We start from the raw sequence: 22490 nt of genomic DNA, 5'->3' as shown, positions 1-22490 counted from the left end.
AAGGAAAATATGCAAACTGCACACAGTCTCCCACGATTGGAATCAAACCTGGGTCCCTGGTACTGGGAGGCAGTAGTGCTAACCACTGAGCCACCATGCCACCCGAATGGAACCAAGATGCTCAGTGAGCTACAATGAAGAGATTTTAATTTACTTGTGTGGAACAAACTATATTGTTGACAGGAAGAGGAGACTCTTACACATTTTGCTACTGTCAGAATTGAAATAAAATTAATTATCCATTCTGACTCTGATTCATAGTCAATGGTGTCTAAGCAGGGGGTTGGGGGTGTGGGGAGTAAAACTCTCCATCCCTTGACTCAACTGTGGCAGAACATCTTGTCCCCCTGAATAGCATGGTCTTGGTTGTGTGGAAATAGAGCAGTGCTCATGCCAGTAGTGGCTGTTTTTTTTCTTTGTTCTTCCAGTGGCCAGTACTGCATGTCCCTTTTGATGTAGCATGTGGTTGGATTAAAATATTACTCTTGTGCCTGAAGTTGCATTTTAAATAACCTGTACAACTGTGATGAAAACAGAAGATTAATTATCCAGTATTTAGCAGTTTGCATGTATTGCTGACACAATACACTCAGTTGGTCTATGCTCTTCTTCATAAGAACCATTCTTGGAGATATTAAAGGCCATGAGCCATTGATCCTGTCAGTGACTGCTTGTTTTGTAAGTAGCTGTGTAATAAATTGACTTCCTTCCCTTTGTAACCATATGAAGTCACCTTTTTCTTGGTAGATGTGCTTTTTTTGAAGTAAGTCAAATTAATTTCTCATTGTGTTAGAAAATGTCTTTGGAACTGCACTTTGAAAAAAAAGCAGTTTAATTGTGAAAGATCAACAAAAAAAACTTTTGCAATAAAAGACACTTAATATAACTGTGTACAGAAAATTGAAACCCCAAATCTGCTTATAATCATGTCTTGGCAAAAAGATACAAGCAATTTCTTTTTTCAGAAAAGAGGGTTGGGTGGCATAGTTTGCTCAGACATGACTCTGAATAACTGGCTCGCTTCTCCAGGGAGCTGCTTGAATCTGAAGCAGGGAAAGCCAATGAAGGTTTTCTCTGCTGATGAAATCCAAAAATGTAGCTCTGGCATCAGGCATCTGGCATAAGTTTCAAGCAGAAAACTTACTATCGGAATGGCCTGAATTATGTTTCATGCTAATTTAAAGTAACACTGCCAACTCTAGATGAAAGTGTTCTGAGGAAAAGTGAAAGAAATGTACAAAAAATCCACCTCTGATAGCATGTGATAAATTTATATGAGATTCATGGTTGAACAGGATTGGAAGGTAGACAGAAGATACAGTAAACTTTCAATAATATCATTGGTCCTCCAGGTTATTTAAATGCACTTACCAGACTCGGGTACTCTTTGATGTGGTTACTGGCCCCTTTGACCATTTCAGTATTTATTCTTGGTCGGTACCTTATGCCTGTATTTAGTTGCTAGTCATTTTGATTAAGTTATGTCCATTCTTTATGAAGGGGCCCAGTTGAAACATGTTAACATTGCTTCTCACGTGCCAAAAAACCCACCTCAAATACTTATAATGAATAGAAAAATATATCGGTTCATTTTATACAGGATGCATTATTGGATTATTAAAAAATAAGCTTATAAAGTAAAAACACAATACAACTCATCATTTTTATTGGTGACTTTGGAGTGTGAACGTGAACTGCCAGAGTTGCTTTCAGGAACAACCTGAACTTCGATTAGATTTCAAGAGGAGTGGGAAGGTTACATGAACCATGAATTGTGTATGACTGAGATTCATTATCATTCATTGGCTATCTGTAATTGATTATTTACTAATAGCCTTATAAAACATCATGTGGTCTCATTAATTGAGAGGAATGATTAACTCTCCTGCTTGCGAAATGGACTTTACCACATCCCTTACTGATAATAATTAATTGAAGTTATTAAGTCTTAAAGTTCAGATGAACATAGTTTCAACTTTATAAGATGGTGTTTCAATGTTTCAGAGGAGCGTGAATATCGGTGTGTTGAATGCAATAAGCTCTTTGAATGCAAAGCAGAGCTGATAGATCACCAGAAGTTTACCTGCAACAATTCCTCCACCACATTCTCTATGGTAAATGAAGATTTCAAACCGAAGTTGAATGGCGAAGATGAGCTTCACGAGTGTAAAGAGTGTGACGGTGTATACCCAGATGCTCAAAGGTGAGTGCAGCAATTCAGCTAATTCTTTGAGTACTGGGTTGTCTTTGGTACAGTAATTGAACATACGATTCCTCTGGCCACCTACAAACATTTGGGAAAATATAGTTTCTGAAGGATGAACCCCGTGACTCAGCCCCTCTCTATCAACAAATGTTGACTCCTCAATGTTTGACAGAAAAGTTTACATCATTCTATTTTCTAGCAAGAACCACTTGTGAAAAGTTCAGGAAAAAACATCTCTGTATTTTCTCCCTGAAAGCAGGTTCTGTACCTTAGAGTTGTTCCCTATTCGGAGGGAATGTGTGTCTGATAAACAGGATGATGGGAGTTCAAAAATTACATTGCCAGGGATGGTTTTATCGTGTTCATGAACAGCCATAGTATTCAAAAATATTTTGTTATTTTATTGATTTAAATATTATTTTAAATCATAGAACATACAACATAGAACAATACAGCACAGAACAGGCCCTTCAGCCCTCGATGTTGCGCCAACCTGTGAACTAATCTAAGCCCTTCTACACTATCCCATCATCATCCATATGCTTATCCAAGGATTGTTTAAATCTCCCTACTATTACTGAGTTAATGACATTAGCAGGTAGGGCATTCCACTCCCTTACCACTCTCTGAGTAAAGAACCTCCTCTGACATCTGTCTTAAATCTATCACCCCTCAGTTTGCAGCTATGCCCTCTCCTACAACCTGACGTCATCGTCCTCATAAAAAGACTTTCACTATCCACCCTATCTAATCCTCTGATCATCTTGTATGTCTCTCTCAAATTCCCTCTTATCCAACTTCTTTCCAATGAGAACAGACCCAAGTCTCTCAGCCTTTCCTCATAAGACCTTCCCTCCAGAGCAGGCAACATCCTGGTAAATCTCCTCTGCACCTTTTAAATTATATTCTGTGTTGCCAATAAAATGTATGAAATCTATATTTAGATGGCAAACTCAGTGGTGTTGGTTACTAAACATAACTAAAGAGGGCTTTAAAGTTACAAACACTTCTAGAGCACCAGAGTCAAAACAATCCACTTTCAGTACTGCCTAGAATCCTTGAGTTAAAGAATGTAAAACAAGCTGCTTTACTTCTCAACTTGTCAATCAGCAGTCTGGGTAGGACTAAGATGTCTGTACTGCTGAAGACAGCATGCAGGTGAGGCCTAGTCATAAGGACACAATTGACTGGAAGCTCAGTAACTACTTGGGTTAGAATATAAACATTAATAATTGTGTAAACACACTTTTTTTTATTACTTATCAAAGTTCAGCAGTAAAATAAGCCAAGAAACATAGAAAGTCTGAGAATTATGGAAACATAGCAGCTATGAGCATCTCTGGAAGCACTTCCAAGAAGCTACTCACTTGTGTCTGACCGGATAAGGGACAGTATCCCTTGAATAACTTACTGTGCCCCACACCCCAGTCAAAGACCCTGAGACTTGCTGTCTCAACTTTCCAAATTTCTGCTCAAAACTGTGAAGAAAATGAGAGTTGGAGTGATTACCTGTGCTCACACAGATTGGTAATCAACTAAAGTTTGAAGATATAAAAACAGAAAAATGCTAAAGAAACTCAGCAGGTTTGATTCTATTGAGACAAAAACAGAGTTCATGTTTCAGTTCAGAAGACAGAGGAAGAGTCAGGCGGCCTTGAAACATTAACTGTTTCTCTGTCCACAGATGCTGCCAAACCTGACCGTTTTCTGCTTTTATTTCAGATCTCCAGCATGTGCAGAATTTTGCTTTAATCAAAGATATTTAATCCCACATGGTCTTTGATTATTATGTCAGAGCAAACACACATTAAAACAAAATTTTAAAAAAACTTAAATGATCAGGAATGTGCTAAAATGTTAGAGCCTTCTTAGTTATTTAAAATCTTTTATGGGATGCAATTTGGTGCCCACCCCTTTTATCCCTGAGGAGGTGGAAGTTGTAGTGATTATAATGAGGCCAGTCAGGTGGACCTCATAGAATGTGAGTTCCCTGATTGAGGCTGTTAATCTGGTTTGTCCAATAAGGGAGTCCTTGCTGTCAGATGTAAACAACAGTGTCAAAGATTCTGTTCATTCTGAGAGCTGGCTCTGAGGAAGTGGATTGGTGACAAGGATGCTCCCCGTGTGAATAAAGTGGGTCTTGGTGATGGGATACTGGCCACTGTGGAGCTATTTCAGTGGCGATGAGAGTAGAGCACAGTCCTGAAGAAATTTGCTGTCAACATTTGTCTTTCAGTTGGGAAAGCATTTCTGACATCACGCTGTTATTTGAGAAGCTTGAATCATTCAATATTGCTATCTAAGACTGACCCCAGTATGTTTTCCAGGCAAATAATGTTCGGGCAGATGAAAAGCAACAGATAATTCTCCTGACAGCTTGTGGACCCACAGTTTGTTTTGTTTTATTAAGAGTCTAACGTTTTCTGAGGCACCAGTTACTGAAACCTTTCAGTAGTTGATGGATTTAGTTAAGAAATATTACGACCCCAAACCTCCTCAAAATCTAAGATGATTTCAGTTTTACTTGGCAATTCAAGAACCACAGGAATCTATATTGGGATTTTTGACAAAGTTAAGATGGCTGGCACAGGCATGGAACTTTGGTTTAATCTTTAGTGAGACGTTGAGAGAGCATTTGGAATCTGTGATTAATGATGTAATAACATAAAAGCACCTACTAGCTGAAGCCCACCTGGACTTAAAACAGGCACTACAACTGGCCTTATCATTGGGAAATCTGGCACGTGGAGCATACGAGTTGCAGGGTATTCTGATTGAAGTGGACACCCTCTCCAAACCGACCGAGCCTGGGGATCTGCACTTGTGTAAAGGCCTCACTCAGGACAAATGATGAACAGAGGGACTTCACCTCAGCCCACAAACAAAACCCCATAACAAAACTAAACCTCGGCCAAATGTTTAACATTTTCTTCAGGATCTAGGCTGGCAAGCCATTGTAGATGCTGCCAGTACGCAAACTACCGTTAATTCATCGTCTTTGTTACGAATACTATGAGCATTCAGGTAAAGTGCCTTAATGCTAACTTTCCATTGGGCCATCTATGAGCTCTTACTACCCTGATGCTGTACGGAAGGCATTGCATGTCAATCCCAGACTTAATTATGCTGTTCCAAAAAATATGTACAATAGTCCCATTAAACAAACCCCTTAAACACAGAGCAAAGATGAAACAAAAGGTTACGGGCCAGAGTTAGAAGGGCAGAAGGAGAGAGAATCTAGCAGCCTGTTTTCACACAGCCCCCTGCTGCACTGACACAAACAAGACTTCAGCTTTCAGGACTGACCACTCCCCTTTCATCATACAGGTTACTTCGAAAGCATGAAATGTGTGGCCTAAATTCTCCTCGGTTTACTTATAAACAATTTGACCACCCAATACCCCTTTCATCGCTATGCCATCCCAGCCAATTTGGAGCCTGGACTGTTTATGACCCCTCTGAAAAAGGTCAAGGACACAGTATCCTTGAGAAAAGGAACAGCTTTTGGAAAAGACGAGTTTTGTGACAATTCGTCAAACACAGGCACAACAACAGTAAAAAAATGTGTGCATCTTTTGCAATACACAAGCTCCTGGAAGTGTTGGTCACAGATAACAAGCCATCATTTATCAGCAGGGAATTTAAGCATTTCCGAAAGTTGAATGATATTCAGCATATAAGGACAGCTGCATTCCATCTATTATCCAATGGTCTGGCAGAAAGAGCAGTGCAAATTTTGAAGGCAGGCTTAAAGAAACAGCCTTCGGCTTCACTAGATATCAAACTGTCCCAGTTCCTATTTGATTATGGGACCATCCCTTATGTAACTGCAGGGATAGCACCAGCAGAGTTGCTAATGGGGAGAAAACTCCACAACAGTTAAATCTGATCTTTCCAGACCAGGGGAGGAAGGGTGAAAAGGCACCAGGAACGCCAGTGTCGGACACAAGACTCCTCTAAATGAGAGAGACAAAGTTAAGTGTAGTAACCATGGGAATGGCCCTGCATGTGTAAGAGGCATGGTCAATGTGAGGCCAGGTCCAGTGATGGATAAAGTTCAGTTCGGTGGACCTTGTGAAAGCTGCAAACTCACAAACCATGCAGGCGCAAGACCTACCTGGCTCCTCAGCAGCTTGAGGGGGCAAATTAATCGGCTTATCAAATTATAAGGAACTAAAAGAGAGTAAAGAGGGAAGAAGGATGAAGTACTGGGAAAATAGATTCAATGTAGTTGTTGAAGGATTAGAATCGGTGGGTTCTCCCTCTCCATCAAACCGTTGAAGATAACTCAAAATCTGAAATGGACAAGGTGGATGTCACTGCCTCGATGCCTTTGCCACATGAACAAAGGAATGAATTTTTTCCGAGACGCTCTGTGCGCAAGAGGCGAGCTCCTGTGTGTTACATGCCGCCTGTATCAGAGACAGTCGGAGGAACCTGACCCGGTGCTAAAACACCCCAGGACGAGCCACAGAAAACATAACCGGCCTATGTCCTCAGACTCAGAGGGAGAGGGATCTAGTGATTGTAATGAGGTCAGCCAGGTGGACCTCATAGAATATGAGGTCCCTAATTGGGACTGTTAATCTGGCTCAATCAGGAAGCCCTAGCTGACAGATATAAGTAGGACTGTCAGAGGTTCTGTTCACTCTGGGAGCTGGCTCTGAGGGAACCTGACGAAAATAGACTGGAAGCAGATCCTAGCAGGGAAGACAGTAGAGCAAAAATGGCAGGAGTTTGTGGGTATAATTGAGGACACTGTACAGAGGTTGATCCCCAAGAAAAGAAAGATTATCCGGGGAGGGATTAGACAGCCATGGCTGACAAAGGAAGTCAGGAAATGTATTAAAGAAAAAGAGAGATCCTATAAAGTGGCCAAGAGCAGTGGGAAATCAGAAGATTGGGAAGGCTACAAAAACAAACAGAGGATAACAAAGAGAGTAATAAGGAAGGAGAGGATCAAATATGAAGGTAGGCTAGCCAATAATATTAGAAATGATAGTAAAAGTTTCTTTCTATACATAAGAAACAAACGACAGGCAAAAGTAGACATTGGGCCACTTCAAACTGATGCTGGAAGCCTTGTGATGGGAGATAAGGAAATAGCTGGAGAACGTAATAAGTATTTTGCGTCAGTCTTCACAGTGGAAGACATAAGTAATATCCCAACAATTAAAGGGAGTCAGGGGGCTGAGTTGAATATGGTTGCCGTTACAAAAGAGAAAGTGCTAGAAAAACTAAAAGGTCTTAAAATTGATAAATCTCCTGGCCCCGATGGAATACATCCTAGAGTTCTGAGGGAGGTGGCTGAGGAAATAGCGGAGGCGTTGGTTGAGATCTTTCAAAAGTCACTGGAGGTCAGGGAAAATCCCGGATGATTGGAAGATCGCTGTTGTAACCCTCTTGTTCAAGAAAGGATCAAGACAAAAGATGGAAAATTATAGGCCAATTAGCCTAACCTCGGTTGTTGGTAAAATTCTAGAATCCATCTTTAAGGATGAGGTTTTGAAATTCTTGGAAGAGCAGGGTCGATTAGAACAAGTCAACATGGATTTAGTAAGGGGAGGTCGTGCCTGACAAACCTGTTGGAATTCTTTGAAGAGGTGTCAAGTAGGTTAGACCAGGGAAACCCAGTGGATGTGGTCTATCTAGACTTCCCTAAGGCCTTTGATAAGGTGCCACAGGGGAGGCTGCTGAGTAAGGTGAGGGCCCATGATGTTTGAGGTGAGCTACTGGTATGGATTGAGGATTGGCTGTCTGACAGAAGGCAGAGAGCTGGGATAAAAGGTTCTTTTTTGGAATGGCAGCTGGTGACAAGCGGTGTCCCGTAGGGTTCAGTGTTGGGGCCACAGCTATTCACGTTATATATTAATGATCTGGATGAAGGGACTGGGGGCATTCTCGCGAAGTTTGCAGATGATACAAAGTTAGGTGGACAGGCAGGTAGTACTGAGGAAGTGGGGAGGCTGCAGAAGGATCCAGACAGTTTGGGAGAGTGGTCCAGGAAATGGCTGATGGAATTCAATGTGAGCAAATGCGATGTCTTGCACTTTGGAAAAAAGAATACAAGCATAGACTACTTTCTAAATGGTGAGAAAATTCGTAAAGCCAAAGTACAAAGGGATCTGCGAGTGCTAGTCGAGGATTCTCTAAAGGTAAACATGCAGGTTGAATCCGTGACTAAGAAAGCAAATGCAATGTTGTCATTTATCTCAAGAGATTTGGAATATAAAAGCACTGAGCTACTGAGACTTTATCAAGCTCTGGTTAGGCCCCATTTGGAGTACTGTGTCCAGTTTTGGTCCCCACACCTCAGGAAGGACATACTGGCACTGGAACGTGTCCAGCGGAGATTCACACGGATGATCCCTGGAATGGTAGGTCTAACATATGAGGAACGGCTGAGGATCCTTGGATTGTATTCATTGGAGTTTAGAAGATTAAGGGGAGACTTAATAGAGACATACAAGATAATACATGGCTTGGAAAGGGTGGATGCTAGGAAATTGTTTCCGTTGGGCGAGGAGACTAGGACCCGTGGACACAGCCTTAGAATTAGAGGGAGTAAATTCAGAACAGAAATGCAGAGACATTTCTTCAGCCAGAGAGTGGTGGGCCTGTGGAAATCATTGCTGCAGAGTGCAGTGGAGGCCGGGACGCTAAATGTCTTCAAGGCAGAGATTTATAGATTCTTGATGTCTCAAGGAATTAAGGTCTATGGGGAGAATGCGGGTAAGTGGAGTTGAAATGCTCATCAGCCATGATTGAATGGCAGAGTGGACTTGATGGGCCGAATGGCCTTACTTCCGCTCCTATGTCTTATGGTCTTGTGGTCTTGAGCTGGATCAGTGACATGGACTCTCCCTATGTAAATAAAGGGGGACTTGGTGATAGGATACTGGTCTCTGTAGAGCTATTAGTGTGGTAATCTGCTTTCTTGAACTGCAGCAGTCCATATCGTATGTAGTTCCTGCGAGTAGATGTGGAAGATGTGTTGGGTAGAATAGAGGTTATTAAAGTGGACAAATCCCCAGGACCGGATGAAACCTATACAAATTGCTGAGAGAGGTAAGAGTGGAAATAGCTGGGGCCCTGACCGATATCTTTGTAGCATCCTTAAACACAGGTGAGGTGCCGGAGGATTGGAAGATTCCTCATGTTGTCCCTCTGTACAAGAAGGGTAGCAGGGATATTCTGGGTAACTACAGACCAGTGAGCCTGATGTCAGTGGTGGATAAGTTGCTAGAGAAAGTACTGAGGGATAAAATCTATTTATATTTGAAAAAGAATGGGCTTATCAGTGATAGGCAATATGGTTTTGTGTGGGGGAGATCATGCCTTACCAATTTAATAGAGTTCTTTGAGGAAGTGACCAAGTTTATAGATGAAGGAAGGGCTGCAGATGTCATATACATGGACTTTACTAAGGCGTTTGATAAGGTTCCCCATGGTAGATGAATGGAGAAAGTGAAGTCACATGGTGTGCAGGGTGTTCTAGATAGGTGGATAAACAACTGGTCGAGCAACAGGAGACAGGGAGTAGTAATTGAAGGGAGTTTCTCGAAATGGAGAAAGGTGACCAGTGGTGTTTCACAGGGGTCAGTGTTGGGGGTCACTGTTGTTTGTAATATACATAAATGATCTGGAAGAGGGCACTGTTGGTATGATCAGCAAGTTTGCAGATGACACGAAGATTGGTGGAGTAGCAGAGATCATAAAGGACTGTCAAAGAATACAGGAGGATATAGACTGAAGAGTTGGGCAGAGATGTGGCAGATGGAGTTCAATCCAGACAAATGTGAGGTGATGCATTTTGGGAAGTCTAATTCCAGCGAACTATATAGTAACGGAAGAGCCTTGGGAAAAGTTGATGAGCAGAGAGATCTGGGAGCTCAGGTCCATTGTACCCTGAAGGTTGCTGCACAGGTGGATAGAGTGGTCAAGAAGGCACATGATATGCTTGTCTTCATTGGACAGGGTATTGAGTATAAGAGCTGGCAAGTCATGTTAAAATTGTACAAGACATTGATTTGACCGCATTTCGAAAACTATGTACAGTTCTGGGAAAAGGATGTGGACGCTTTGGAGAGGGTGCAGAGGTTTATGAGATTGTTGCCTGTATGGAAGGTGCTAGCTATGAAGAGAGGTTGAGTAGGTTAGGTTTATTTTCATTAGAAAAAAGGAAATTGAGGGGGGTCCTGATTGAGGTTTACAAAATCATGAAGGGTATAGACAGGGTGGATAGAGACAAGCTTTTTCCCAGGGTGAAGGATTCAATAACGAGAGGTCATGCTTTCAAAGTGAGAGGTGGAAACTTTAAGGGGGATACACGCGGTAAGTACTTCACACAGAAGGTGGTGGTGTTTGGAATGCGTTGCCAGCAGAGGTGGTAGAGACAGGCTCGGTAGATTCATTTAAGATACGTCTGGACAGATGCAAGAGTAGGTGGGGAGCAGAGGGATACAGATGCTTAGGAATTAGGCAACAGGTTTATACAGTTGATTTGGAATGGCTCAGGCTTGGAGGGCCGAAGGGCCTGTTCCTAGACTGTAAATTTTCTTTGTTCTTTGAATAAGTCACAGGCCAGAGCAGTAGGTGAGGGCAAAATGAAGTCTGTTTTGAAGCCCTCCACAATAGAATAACTTCCTTCAATCATTGCACTGTCTAAATTCCCAGTTGGTGACATAATGGAGGCTGTGAGGGTCCACTGGACAATTTAAGGGTAAAGAATTGAGAGAGTCTGCTTTTAAACATTAAATTTTTTGGGAGATTTTTCGAAAGCTCTGCTCAACTCAATTTGACCACCACTTGAGTACTGTGCGAAGACTGGTTGCTGCATTAGAGGCAAGTTGCGATTATACCAAAAAAGAGATTAGAAACTCAATCACCCCTGTCGTATTATCTCGGTTCCTTCCTCCGTCGATGCTGCCAGATCTGCTCAATATTTCCAACACCTTTACAGTTTAATTTAGGCGAGTATTAAAATTTCAGTCTTGTAGAAAGGTTGAAAGACCATGGTTATTTCCTGTGAAGAGTGCAGACTGAGGGGGTGAATTAATTGATCCTTATCAAATTATAAGGAACTGAAAGAGAGTAAAGAGGGAAGAAGGATGAAGTCCTGGGAAAATAGATTCAATGTAGTTGTTTGAAAGATTAGAACATAGAACATAGAATGTTACAGTGCAGTAAAGGCCCTTTGGCCCTCGATGTTGTACCGTGAAAATAATCTGATGCCCATCTAACCTACACCATTCCATTATTATCCATATGTATATCCAATGCCCATTTAAATGCCCTTAATTTCAGCAAGTTTATACTGTTGCAGGCAGCCATTCCACACCACTACAACTCTCTGAATAAAGAAATTACCCCTAATATCTGTCCTAAATATATCACCCCTCAATTTAAGCTATGTCCCCTTGTGTTAGCCTTCAACATCTGAGGAAAAGAGCTCTCATTGTCCACCCTATCTAACCCTCTGATTAGCTTATATGTCTCGATTAAGTCACCTCTCAACCTTCTTCTCTCCAACGAAAACAGCCCCAAGTCCCTCAGCCTTTCCTCGTAAGATCTTCCCTCCACACTAGGCATCATCTTAGTAAATCTCCTCTGAAGCCTTTCCACATCCTTCCAATAATGTGACCAGAACTGCACACGGTTCTCCAGGTGCGCCTAACCAGTGTCTTGTATAATTGAAACATGACCTTATGGCTCCGAAACTCAATCCCCTGCCAATAAATGCCAACACACAATCCTATCAACCTGGGTGGCAACTTTCAGGGATTTATGCACTGAGACACCGAGATCTCTCTGTTCATCTACACTGCCAAGAATTTTACCATTAGCCCATTACTCCGCATTCATGTTATTTCTTCCAAAGTGAACTACCTCACACTTTTCCACATTTAAATCCAATTGCTACTTCTCCGCCCAGCTCAGCATCTTATCCATGTCCCTCTGTAACCCACAACATCCTTCAGCACAACTCTGACTACCTTGGTGTCATCCACAAATTTATTAACTTGGTGGGCGGCATGGTGGCACAGTGGTTAGCACTGCTGCCTCACAGCGCCAGAGACCCGGGTTCAGTTCCCGACTCAGGCGACTGACTGTGTGGAGTTTGCACATTCTCCCTGTGTCTGTGCGGGTTTCCTCCGGTTTCCTCCAACAGTCACAAAGATGTGCAGGTCAGGTGAATTGGCCATGCTAAATTGCCCGGAGTGTTAGATAAGGGGTAAATGTAGGGGTATTAGTGGGTCAGTGTGGACTTGTTGGGCCGAAGGGCCTGTTTCCACACTGTAAGTAATCTAATCTAATCTGTACACCCACATCCAGATCATTTATAAAAATGACAAATAGCAGTAGCCCCAAAACAGATTGTTGCGGTTTACCACTCAGAACTGAGCTCCAGGATGAACATTTCTCATTAACCACCACCCTCTTTCTTCTTTCAGCTACTCAATTTCTGATCCAATTTGTTAAATCACCTTCAATCCTGAAACTCTGTATTTTCTGCAATAGCTTACCGTGTGGAACCTTAGCAAACACCTTAATGAAGTCCATATACACCACATCAACCGCTTTACCTTCATCCACCTGTTTTGTCACATTCTCAAAGAACTCAATAAGGTTAGTTAGGCACAACCTATCTTTCACAAAACTGTATTGACTATCTCTAATCAAATTATTCCTTTCCAGATGATTATAGATCCTATCTCATAACCTTTTCCAACACCTTACTCACAACCGAAGTAAGGCTTATGGGCCTATAATTTCTAGGGTTGTCTCAACTTCCCTTCTTAAACACAGGAACAACATTTGCTACCTTTAATCTATTGGCACTATCCCTGTAGACAATGATGACATTAAGATCAAAGCTAAAGGCTCTGAAATCTCCTTCCTGGCTACTCAAAGATTCCAAGGATAACTCCCATCTGGCCCAAGGGTCTTATCTATTTTGAGATCTTCCAAAATTGTTAAAATCTCCTCGTTGTCAACCGCAATCCCATCTAATTTAGTAGTCTTTACTGTTGTGGTTCTGTTCGCCGAGCTGGGAGTTTTTCTTTCAAACGTTTCGTCCCCTTTCTAGGTGACATCTTCAGTGCTTGGGAGCCTCCTGTGAAACGCTTCTGTGCTGATTCCTCCGGCATTTATACTGGTTTGAATCTGCCGCTTCCGGTTGTCAGTTGCTGTCCGTTGCAGTGGCCGGTATATAGGGTTTAGGTCGATGTGTCTGTTGATAGAATTTGTGGACGAGTGCCATGCTTCTCGGAATTCCCTGGCTGTTCTCTGTTTGGCCTGCCCTATAATAGTGGTGTTGTCTCAATCAAATTCATGGTATTTGTCATCTGAGTGTATGGCTACTAGGGATAGCTGGTCGTGTCGTTTCATGGCTAGTTGGTGTTCATGGATGCAGACCGTTAGCTGTCTTCCTGTTTGTCCTATGTAGTGTTTTGTGCAGTCCTTGCATGGGAGTTTGTACACTACGTTGGTTTTGCTCATGCTAGGTATCGGGTCCTTTGTCCTGGTGAGTTGTTGTCTGAGAGTGGCTGTTGGTTTGTGTGCTGTTATGAGTCCTAGTGGTTGCAGCAGTCTGGCTGTCAGTTCGGAAATGCTCCTGATGTATGGGAGTGTGGCTAGTCCTTTGGGTTGCGGCATGTCCTCGTTCCGTTGTCTTTCTCTGCGACATCTGTTGATGAAATTGCGCGGGTATCCGTTTTTGGTGAATACCTTGTATAGGTGTTCTTCTTCCTCTTTTTGTAGTTCAGGTGTGCTGCAGTGTGTTGTGGCCCTTTTGAATAATGTCCTGATGCAACTTCGTTTGTGTGTGTTGGGGTGGTTGCTTCCATAGTTCAGGACTTGGTCTGTGTGTGTGGCTTTTCTGTATACCTTCGTTGTGAATTCTCCGTTCGGTGTTCTTTGTACCATCACATCCAGGAATGGGAGCTGATTGTCCTTTTCTTCCTCTCTCGTGAATCGGATTCCTGTGAGTGTGGCGTTGATGATCTGGTGTGTGTTCTCTATTTCTGTGTTTTTAATGATTACAAAGGTGTCGTCCATGTATCTGACCCAGAGTTTGGGTTGTAATTGTGTTAAAACTGTTTTTTCTAACCTTTGCATTACTGCTTCTGTTATGTGTCCGGAGATCGGTGAGCCCATTGGTGTTCCGTTGATTTGTTCATATATCTGGTTGTTGAATGTGAAGTGTGTTGTGAGGCACAGGTCCAGTAGTTTAAGTACGCCATCTTTGTTAATAGGTTCAGCGTCCTGTTGTCTGTTATGTATGTCCAGCAACTTGGATATTGTTTCTCTGGCTAGGGTTTTGTCAATAGAAGTGAACAGTGCCGTTACATCAAATGAGACCATGGTTTCTTCCTTGTCTATGTGTATATTTCTAATGATGTCCAAAAATTCTTGTGTTGACTGTATAGAGTGTCTGGATCCGCTAATCAGGTGTTTCAGTTTCTGTTGTAGCTCTTTAGCCAGTTTGTGTGATGGTGTTCCTGGAAGTGATACTATGGGTCTGAGTGGGATGTCTGGTTTGTGTACTTCAGGTAGTCCATAGAATCTGGGGGTGTTAGTAGTCTTTATCTCCATAATCTCACTAACATTGTCCTTTTCCAATGTGAATACTGACGAAACGTATTCATTAAGCACTTCCCCATGTCCTCAGATTCCACACACAACTTTCCACTCCTATCTTTGATTGGCCGTAATCTTACTCTAGTCATCCTTTTATTCCTGACATACCTATAGAAGGTCTTAGGGTTTTCCTTGATCTTATCTGCCTACAACTTCTCATGTCCCCTCCTGACACTTCTTAGCCCTCTCTTTAGATCTTTTCTGGCTAACCTATAACTCTCCAGGCCCCCTAACTGAGCCTTCATGCCTCATCCTAACATAAGCCTTCTTCTTCCCCTTGACAAGGGCCTCAACCTCTTTAGTAAACCATGGCTCCCTCTCTAGACAACTACCTCTCAGCCTGAGAGGTATATACTTATCAAGAACCCGCAGTAGCTGTTCCTTGAATAAGTTCCACATTTCATATGTGTCCATTCCCTGCAGTTTGTTTCCCCATCCTATGCACCTTAAATCTTGCCTAATCGCATCACAATTGCTTTTACCCCAGTTATACCTCTTCCCCTCTGGTATGTACCTATCCCTGCCCATTACTGTTGTAAACATAATCTGATTGCGCTCACTATTGTCAAAGTGCTCACCTACCTCCAAATCTAACACCTGGCCAGGTTCATTCCTCAGTACCAAATCCAACATGGCATCGCCCCTTATTGGCCTGTCTACATACTGTGTCAGAAAACCCTCCTGCACACATTGAACAAAAACTGACCCATCTCAACTACTTGAACTATGGTATTCCCAGTCAATATTGGGGAAGTTAAAGACCCCATAACAACTACTGTTACTCTCGCTCCTATCAAGAATCATCTTTGCTATCCTTTCCTGTACAGCCTTGGAACAATTTGGAGGCCTATAGAAAACTCCCAAAAGAGTGATCTCTCCTTTCCAGTTCCTAACCTCAGCCCAATGGATGAGTCTTCAAACGTTCTCTCAGATGCTGCAGTACTATCCTTGATTAACAATGCCACACTCTCCCTCTTTTACCATCTTCTCTGTTCTTACTGAAACATCTAATTCCCGGAATATGCAACAACCATTTCTGTCCCTCCTCTGGCCATGTCTCTGAAATGGCCACAACATCGAATCCCAGGTACCAACCCATGCTGCAAGTTCACCCACCTTATTCCGGATGCTCCTGGTATTGAAGTACACACATTTCAAACCAACACCCTGATTGCCAGTGCCCTCTCGCGACCTTGTGAACCTATATCTGACCTCACTAGATTCAACCTCCTTTTCATTGGAACTGCGATTCAGGCTCCCAATCCCCTCCTGCATTAGTTTGAAGGAGGAGATGACAAGACAGGTTTTAACCTCATCACATTAAAAAAAACTACTTGAATGACTACTCGACGAGCCATGACCTGCAACCTAATGGATTCATGCAGAAAGTTGGTATCATGCTGGGTTGTTCCTTCTTTCCCAGTCCAAACGTGATGAGCTGAGTGGCCTCCTTCATTGACAGACATGTTTGATAATTCTATAATACCAGTGCCTCATTTTACTCTGAGAAAGGTGTTGAGATAAAAGCCTTTTGCTCATTCACATACTCAGTGCAGAAATGTCAGAGTCAGTGGTAAAATGTGCCTCTGCTACAGAGAAAATGGTTGATGAGCTCTCTACTTCTGATTCTACAGCTTGGACAGACACCTGCTGACTCACACAGAGGAGCGAGAATATAAGTGTGACCAGTGCCCAAAAGCTTTCAATTGGAAATCAAATCTTATTCGACACCAAATGTCACACGACAGCGGCAAGCACTACGAGTGTGAAAACTGCGCCAAGGTATGGTGACGGGTTTCACTTGCTTTACTTTTCTCACTGGTACCAGGTTGAGGTAAAAAAGTATGAGAAGTTCACAAAGAATGCCAAGTTCTGAAAGAAAGAAGGAATGTAATTGTAGCAAGATTATTTTTCAGACAGAATTGGATTCCAAATATGAATTTGACATTTTGGTATCCATTTACATCCATTTTGGTATCCATTAATGTTTGCAAAAACATTAAAAATAGCTTTAAAAGTAAAACAATTTTACTATCTAAACATGAAGTGTTTTTTTCAGTGACTTCAGCATCCAAAGAAAATTGTGAAATAGTATAAATTGGGTAATATCAAATTATCAGCCTGTTTCAAATCACTTGTATTTTTATTTCTCTTAAAGGAAACAGAGGAATGTAAAATGGGTCACTTTCACCTGGCTTATATTGTCATAGACGATCAAAATGTTCTGACAAATTTGAATGCTGTAAGATCTGTGTTAGAAATCCTTCAATTTATGCCGAAGCATATGTTAACTTGTAGATATTTTAAAAATAAAATCCTGACCTTAATTTAGTGGGCTACTTTACAATGAAATCATAGAGAAAATTCTGCAAAGCCAGTAGGGGGCAATGCACATAGTCACAACCCTACAGGTTGTGACTTTACCGACTGGCAGTGTGTATTCAACCCTCATATTATGGTAGATTAGATATTGCAGTCAATCTTTTCTATTTTACATTTAAATGTATGTTTACTAATTATATTAAATTTTACATTTCAAAATTAACTTCATTTTGGTGTATTTGCAGATCAGTACATAAAGCACAAACTGATATAAATATATAAATGACCATTGTTAAACTATGGATTCCTGGTCCCATACATTGTGCTATGATCTCTACAGCAAAACTGTAAATCAAAATAACCCATTTTACTGAAAGACCCACAAATGAAGAAATTGCCCAAAAGATTTGTGTTTGTAAATTTTGCTTTAACTTGAATCAGAAGTACAGTAAATTAAAATAAATTAACAAACAATGCTACTTCAAATGCTGCTTGAAAGGGTAACATTCACTTTAAGTAATCAATGACACAAAGATACATCGCATACAATCACAAAAATTCTCTTTGAGGATGAATGGCATTTTATATCTGTGTTGTTCCACCAACTGCTTGTCTTTATTCCCATAGGGAAAGTTAGGAGATCTGTTCAAAAATGACTGAGACCTTTGAAACTCAAGAGTGAAATTAATATCAACAAAATGCACTTTCATGAACTCTTTTTCCCTTGGTCACAACACTCTTGATAGTGTAGCTCTCCAAAGTTCCTTTTTAACTGACCAACCAGTAACATTTTGGTTCATTGTTTGGTCACTTCAGATAAAACCCCCAGCTGTTTGGCATCTATGCACACATGTTTCCAAATTTTGACAATTTTCAGTCTGCTCATATATTACCACCAAGGATTCCTGTATCTGTATGTAGATTGCCTTCTACCTCCAGGTCTTTTCACCAGCAACACGACCTTCAGATGTTGGTATTGCTTCCAGGCCAAGTCATCAGATCATACGGTTAAAGACTTTTATCCAAGAAAATTACAATTTATGAAAACTTGGGTCTTTGTAAAATATTCTTCAAAGTAATTAGAGATACGGCGGCACGGTGGCACAGTGGTTAGCACTGCTGCCTCACAGCGCCAGGGACCTGGGTTCAATTCCCGCCTCAGGCGACTGACTGTGTGGAGTTTGCACATTCTTCCCGTGTCTGCGTGGGTTTCCTCCGGGTGCTCCGGTTTCCTCCCACAGTCCAAAGATGTGCGGGTCAGGTGAATTGGCCATGCTAAATTGCCTGTAGTGTAAGGTAAGGGGTATGTGTAGGGGTATGGGTGGGTTGCGCTTCGGCGGGTCGGTGTGGACTTGTTGGGCCGAAGGGCCTGTTTCCACACTAAGTAATCTAATCAGGAAAAATCTAATCTAAACCTAAGACATTTTAAAGAAATTACAAATTATTCTTCCTGTACTGATTCTGGTTCAAACGTTGGCACAGTTGGCAAAGTACCAGATGGGAGAAGGAGAACCTGCTAAGCACAAAATGAAGGTAAAGCCAATTCAAAGTTGGTGTTAAACTAAATTGCTGTATTCAGAAACAGAGCTCCACGTTAGTATAAAAACCTGAACATTGATGTGCATAAATTAAAGACATTGTTTGCTTCACCTCCCTGCATCAGATTTCTTTACTATTCCCCAGCAGGTTTTTACAGACCCCAGCAATCTGCAGAGACACATTCGCTCACAGCATGTTGGTGCTCGGGCCCACGCCTGTCCAGAATGTGGAAAGACATTCGCCACTTCCTCAGGTCTCAAGCAACACAAGCACATCCACAGCAGTGTCAAGCCATTCATCTGTGAGTTCACCTGATCATTCTCCTCACCATTAGCCGTGTCACCAGTATTTTCACCAAAAAATACATTGATATCAGTAGAGTACAAGGGGTTTGTTTGTGGTCAGTTTATTCAATTCTTTGAATTATTGTTCATGGTAGACCAGGAGCAACAAATCTTCAAGGGAATTATTCTGAGAAAAAGCTTTGTGCTACTTCCACAGGTGCCAGCTGATTTTGAACACATTTTGTGCAGATAATAGTGATCTTTCTGTCAAGATTCCCAGCTTCTAGGTCTAAAGACTTAGTATAACTTAATTAATGCTCTTGGAGTGTGTGAGTCTGCTAAATAGAAAATGTCTATGATTTACTCAGACCCACTAATTTGTCAGACTTACTGGAGATAACCACATGAAAAAAGGTGAGGAGATTCACAGGGTTCTTTTGAGGCTGATGTTTTTACATCTTCATGAGGAAGAATAGGGCAGCTTTATCCTGTTTGTATCCTTGTCATACTTGTCTGGAATGAACTGTTTATTTACTCCAGCTAAATGTTGAGAAGACAGGAGCTGTTGAGCATGGTCCCATCACAGACTCCCTGGTCATTGCCTGTCTCTCCTCAGCCAGACATTTCAGACGCTTTGCAGCCTCACATCCTGTTTCATCCCAAACTGAATTTTTGATTCCATATCCTCTTTATCACAAAAGCCATGTGTCATCCATCTCCATCTCACCAAAGCTGATGTGTTGCTGAATTTGTCATGAATGATTAAATCTGACACATATTGTCCAATGCTGTCCTGACTCAGCAGCAAAGGGTGCAGGCACCTACAGTGGGTTAGAATATGGGCTCAAATGACAAGAGTCAGAGGAATAGAAAGTACAAGGAGAGACTTTTGTCAGGAATGAAGAATGTCAGAGAGATGGGAAGGTAGGACTGGAAGAATTTTAAACACAAGCTGACAATTAAAGTTTGTGTCATGGTGATTCTGGCTGGTCTCCCATTCATTACTGTCCTTGAACATCAGTTCCTCCAGTTCTCTGGTGAACATAATCCCATTCCAAACCAACCCCTAGTTTATCATCACCCTGACACCAACAGACCACCATGCTGCATCTTTGAGTTTAAATTCCTCTGTTGTCTTCCCTGTTCCTTTGTCCTGGCCCTCCTGCATTATCCTGTATGCCCTGTATTACCCTGACTCTGGTCACATATGACTGTAATCTCATTTGCCCCTTTTAGCTCACTGTTGGCCATGTTCTGTTGCTGTTGTCTCACTCCCTTCTCCAAACCTAACCCCAACCTCTTCCAATTTTCCCCCTGCTTTTCCTTCTTTAATATCTTATTACCCGCATTGTTTGTCCAAGGTCAAGGTCAAACAATGTGTGTTTGGCTCAAGATGTTTTCCTCTGTCCAGCGCAATTAGACATTTAGAACATAGAACATAGAAAAGTACAGCACCGAACAGGCCCTTTGACCCACAATGTTGTTCCGAGGTTTAACCCTAATGTAACATATAATAACTTTACCTACGCACCCCTCAACTCACTGCTCTCCATGTGCCTGTCCAGCAGTCGCTTAAATGTCCCCAATGACTTTGCTTCCACCATCACATCTGGCAACGCAATCCATGCATTCACAACTCTCTGTGTGAAGAACGGCTCCACTAAACCTTTCCCCTAATATCTTAAAACTATGACCCTCTTGTACCCGTCAGTCTTGCCCTGGGGAAAAGTTTCTGGACATTGACTCTATCCATGCCTCTCATAATTTTGTACACCTCGATCAGGTCTCCTCTCTTCCTCCTTCTCTCCAGAGAGAAAAATCCGAGCTTTTTCAAACTTTCTTCATAAGACAAGCCCTGCAGTCCAGGCAGCATCCTGGTAAACCTTCTTTGCACGCTCTCCAAAGCCTCTGTATCTTTCCTATCGTAGGAAAACCAGAACTGGACACAATATTCCAAGTGTGGTCTCACCAGGGACTTGTAGAGCTGTAGCAAAACCTCACGGCTCTTAAACTCGATCCCCCTGTTAATGAAAGCCAAAACACCATATGCTTTCTTAACAACCCTATCCACTTGGGTGGCAACTTTGAGGGATCTATGTACTTGCACACCCAGATCCCTCTGTTCCTCCACACTGCCAAGAATCCTGTCTTTAATCCTATACTCAGCATTTGAGTTCAACTTTCCAAGATGCATCACTTCGCATTTATCCAGATTGTACTCCATCTGCCATTTCTCAGCCCAGCTCTGCATCCTGTCTATGTCGCGCTGCAGCCTGCAGTAGCCCTCGATACTATCGACGGCATCTCCAACCTTTGTGTCATCTGCAAATTTACTAACCCACCCCTCAACCTCCTCGTCTGAGTCATTTGTAAAAACTATAAAGAGCAGAGGCCCTAGAACAGAGCCCTGTGGGACCCCACTCAACGCTGACCTCCTGGCCGAATACTTCCCATCTACAACCACTCTCTGCCTTCTGTCAGCCAGCCAACTCTGAATCCAGATAGCCAAATCTCCCTGTATCCCATACTTCCTGACTTTATGAATGAGCCTACCATGGGGAACCTTATCAAATGCCTTGCTGAAGTCCATATCCACCACATCCACTGCTCAGCCTTCATCAACCTGTCTTGTCACCTTCTCAAAGAACTCAGTAAGATTTGTGAAGCATGACCTGCCCCTCACAAAGCCATGCTGACTGCCTTTAATCACACTATGCTTTGCCAAATAGTCAGAATTCCCATCCCTCAAAATTCTTTCCAAACCTTTGCTGACCACAGATGTAAGACTGACTGGTCTGTAATTGCCAGGGATTTCCCTATTACCCTTCTTGAAAAGAGGAACAACATTTGCCTCCTTCCAATCCTCCGGTACGACTCCCGTGGAGAGTGAGGAGGCAAAGATCTTCGCAGGCGGCTTAGCAACCTCCTTTCTCACTTCCCGGAGCAGCCTGGGATAAATCTGGTCTGGCCCTGGGGACTTACCAATCTTAATGTTTTGCAAAATTTCCAGCACATCAACTTCATCAATCTTGATCTGGTCAAGCCGGTATCCCAGCTCCTCAAAGTTCTCATTCACAACAAGGCCCCTTTCCTAAGAGAAAACCAAAACAAAAAACTCATTTAGTGCTTCCCCTATCTGCTCAGACTCCACGCACGAGTTCCCTATGCTATCCCTGATCAGCTCTACCTTCTCCCTGATCATTCTCTCATTCCTCATGTGTGAGTAAATGCATTTGGTTCTCTCTAATCCTTCCTGCCAAGCCTTTTTTGTGCCCCCTCCTGGCTCTCCTCGGTCCATTTCCGAGCTCCTTTATAGCAAGCCTATGATCCTCTAAAGCTGTGCTAGATCCACCTTACATAAGCTGCCTTCTTCCTTTTGATGAGAAGCTCCTCTGTTCTCGTCATCCAAGGTTCCTTAATCTCACCCCTTCTTACATGTCTCAGAGGAATAAATGCGTGCATCACTCGCAACAACTGCAACTGCTCCCCTCTGAGAC

General features: G+C 42.3%; 1 protein-coding gene across 12 annotated transcripts in view; it reads left to right on the top strand.

Moving 5' to 3' along the window:
• Window positions 1-22490, top strand: part of mecom (MDS1 and EVI1 complex locus) — a 239013-nt gene that overhangs the window by 72630 nt on the left and 143893 nt on the right. For 9 of the 12 annotated variants that reach the window (XM_060834453.1, XM_060834462.1, XM_060834461.1 and 6 more), the window contains exons 4-6: window positions 2005-2203; window positions 16483-16630; window positions 18854-19010. In XM_060834453.1, the coding sequence (XP_060690436.1) occupies window positions 2005-2203; window positions 16483-16630; window positions 18854-19010 (504 nt within the window). The remainder of the gene's footprint in view (window positions 1-2004; window positions 2204-16482; window positions 16631-18853; window positions 19011-22490) is intronic. The other 3 variants (XM_060834460.1, XM_060834457.1, XM_060834456.1) reach the window with 1 other exon arrangement.

The sequence above is a fragment of the Hemiscyllium ocellatum genome, chromosome 13 (assembly GCF_020745735.1).
Source record: "Hemiscyllium ocellatum isolate sHemOce1 chromosome 13, sHemOce1.pat.X.cur, whole genome shotgun sequence".
Taxonomy (NCBI): domain Eukaryota; kingdom Metazoa; phylum Chordata; class Chondrichthyes; order Orectolobiformes; family Hemiscylliidae; genus Hemiscyllium; species Hemiscyllium ocellatum.
This window is presented reverse-complemented; position numbering and strand designations above follow the sequence as displayed.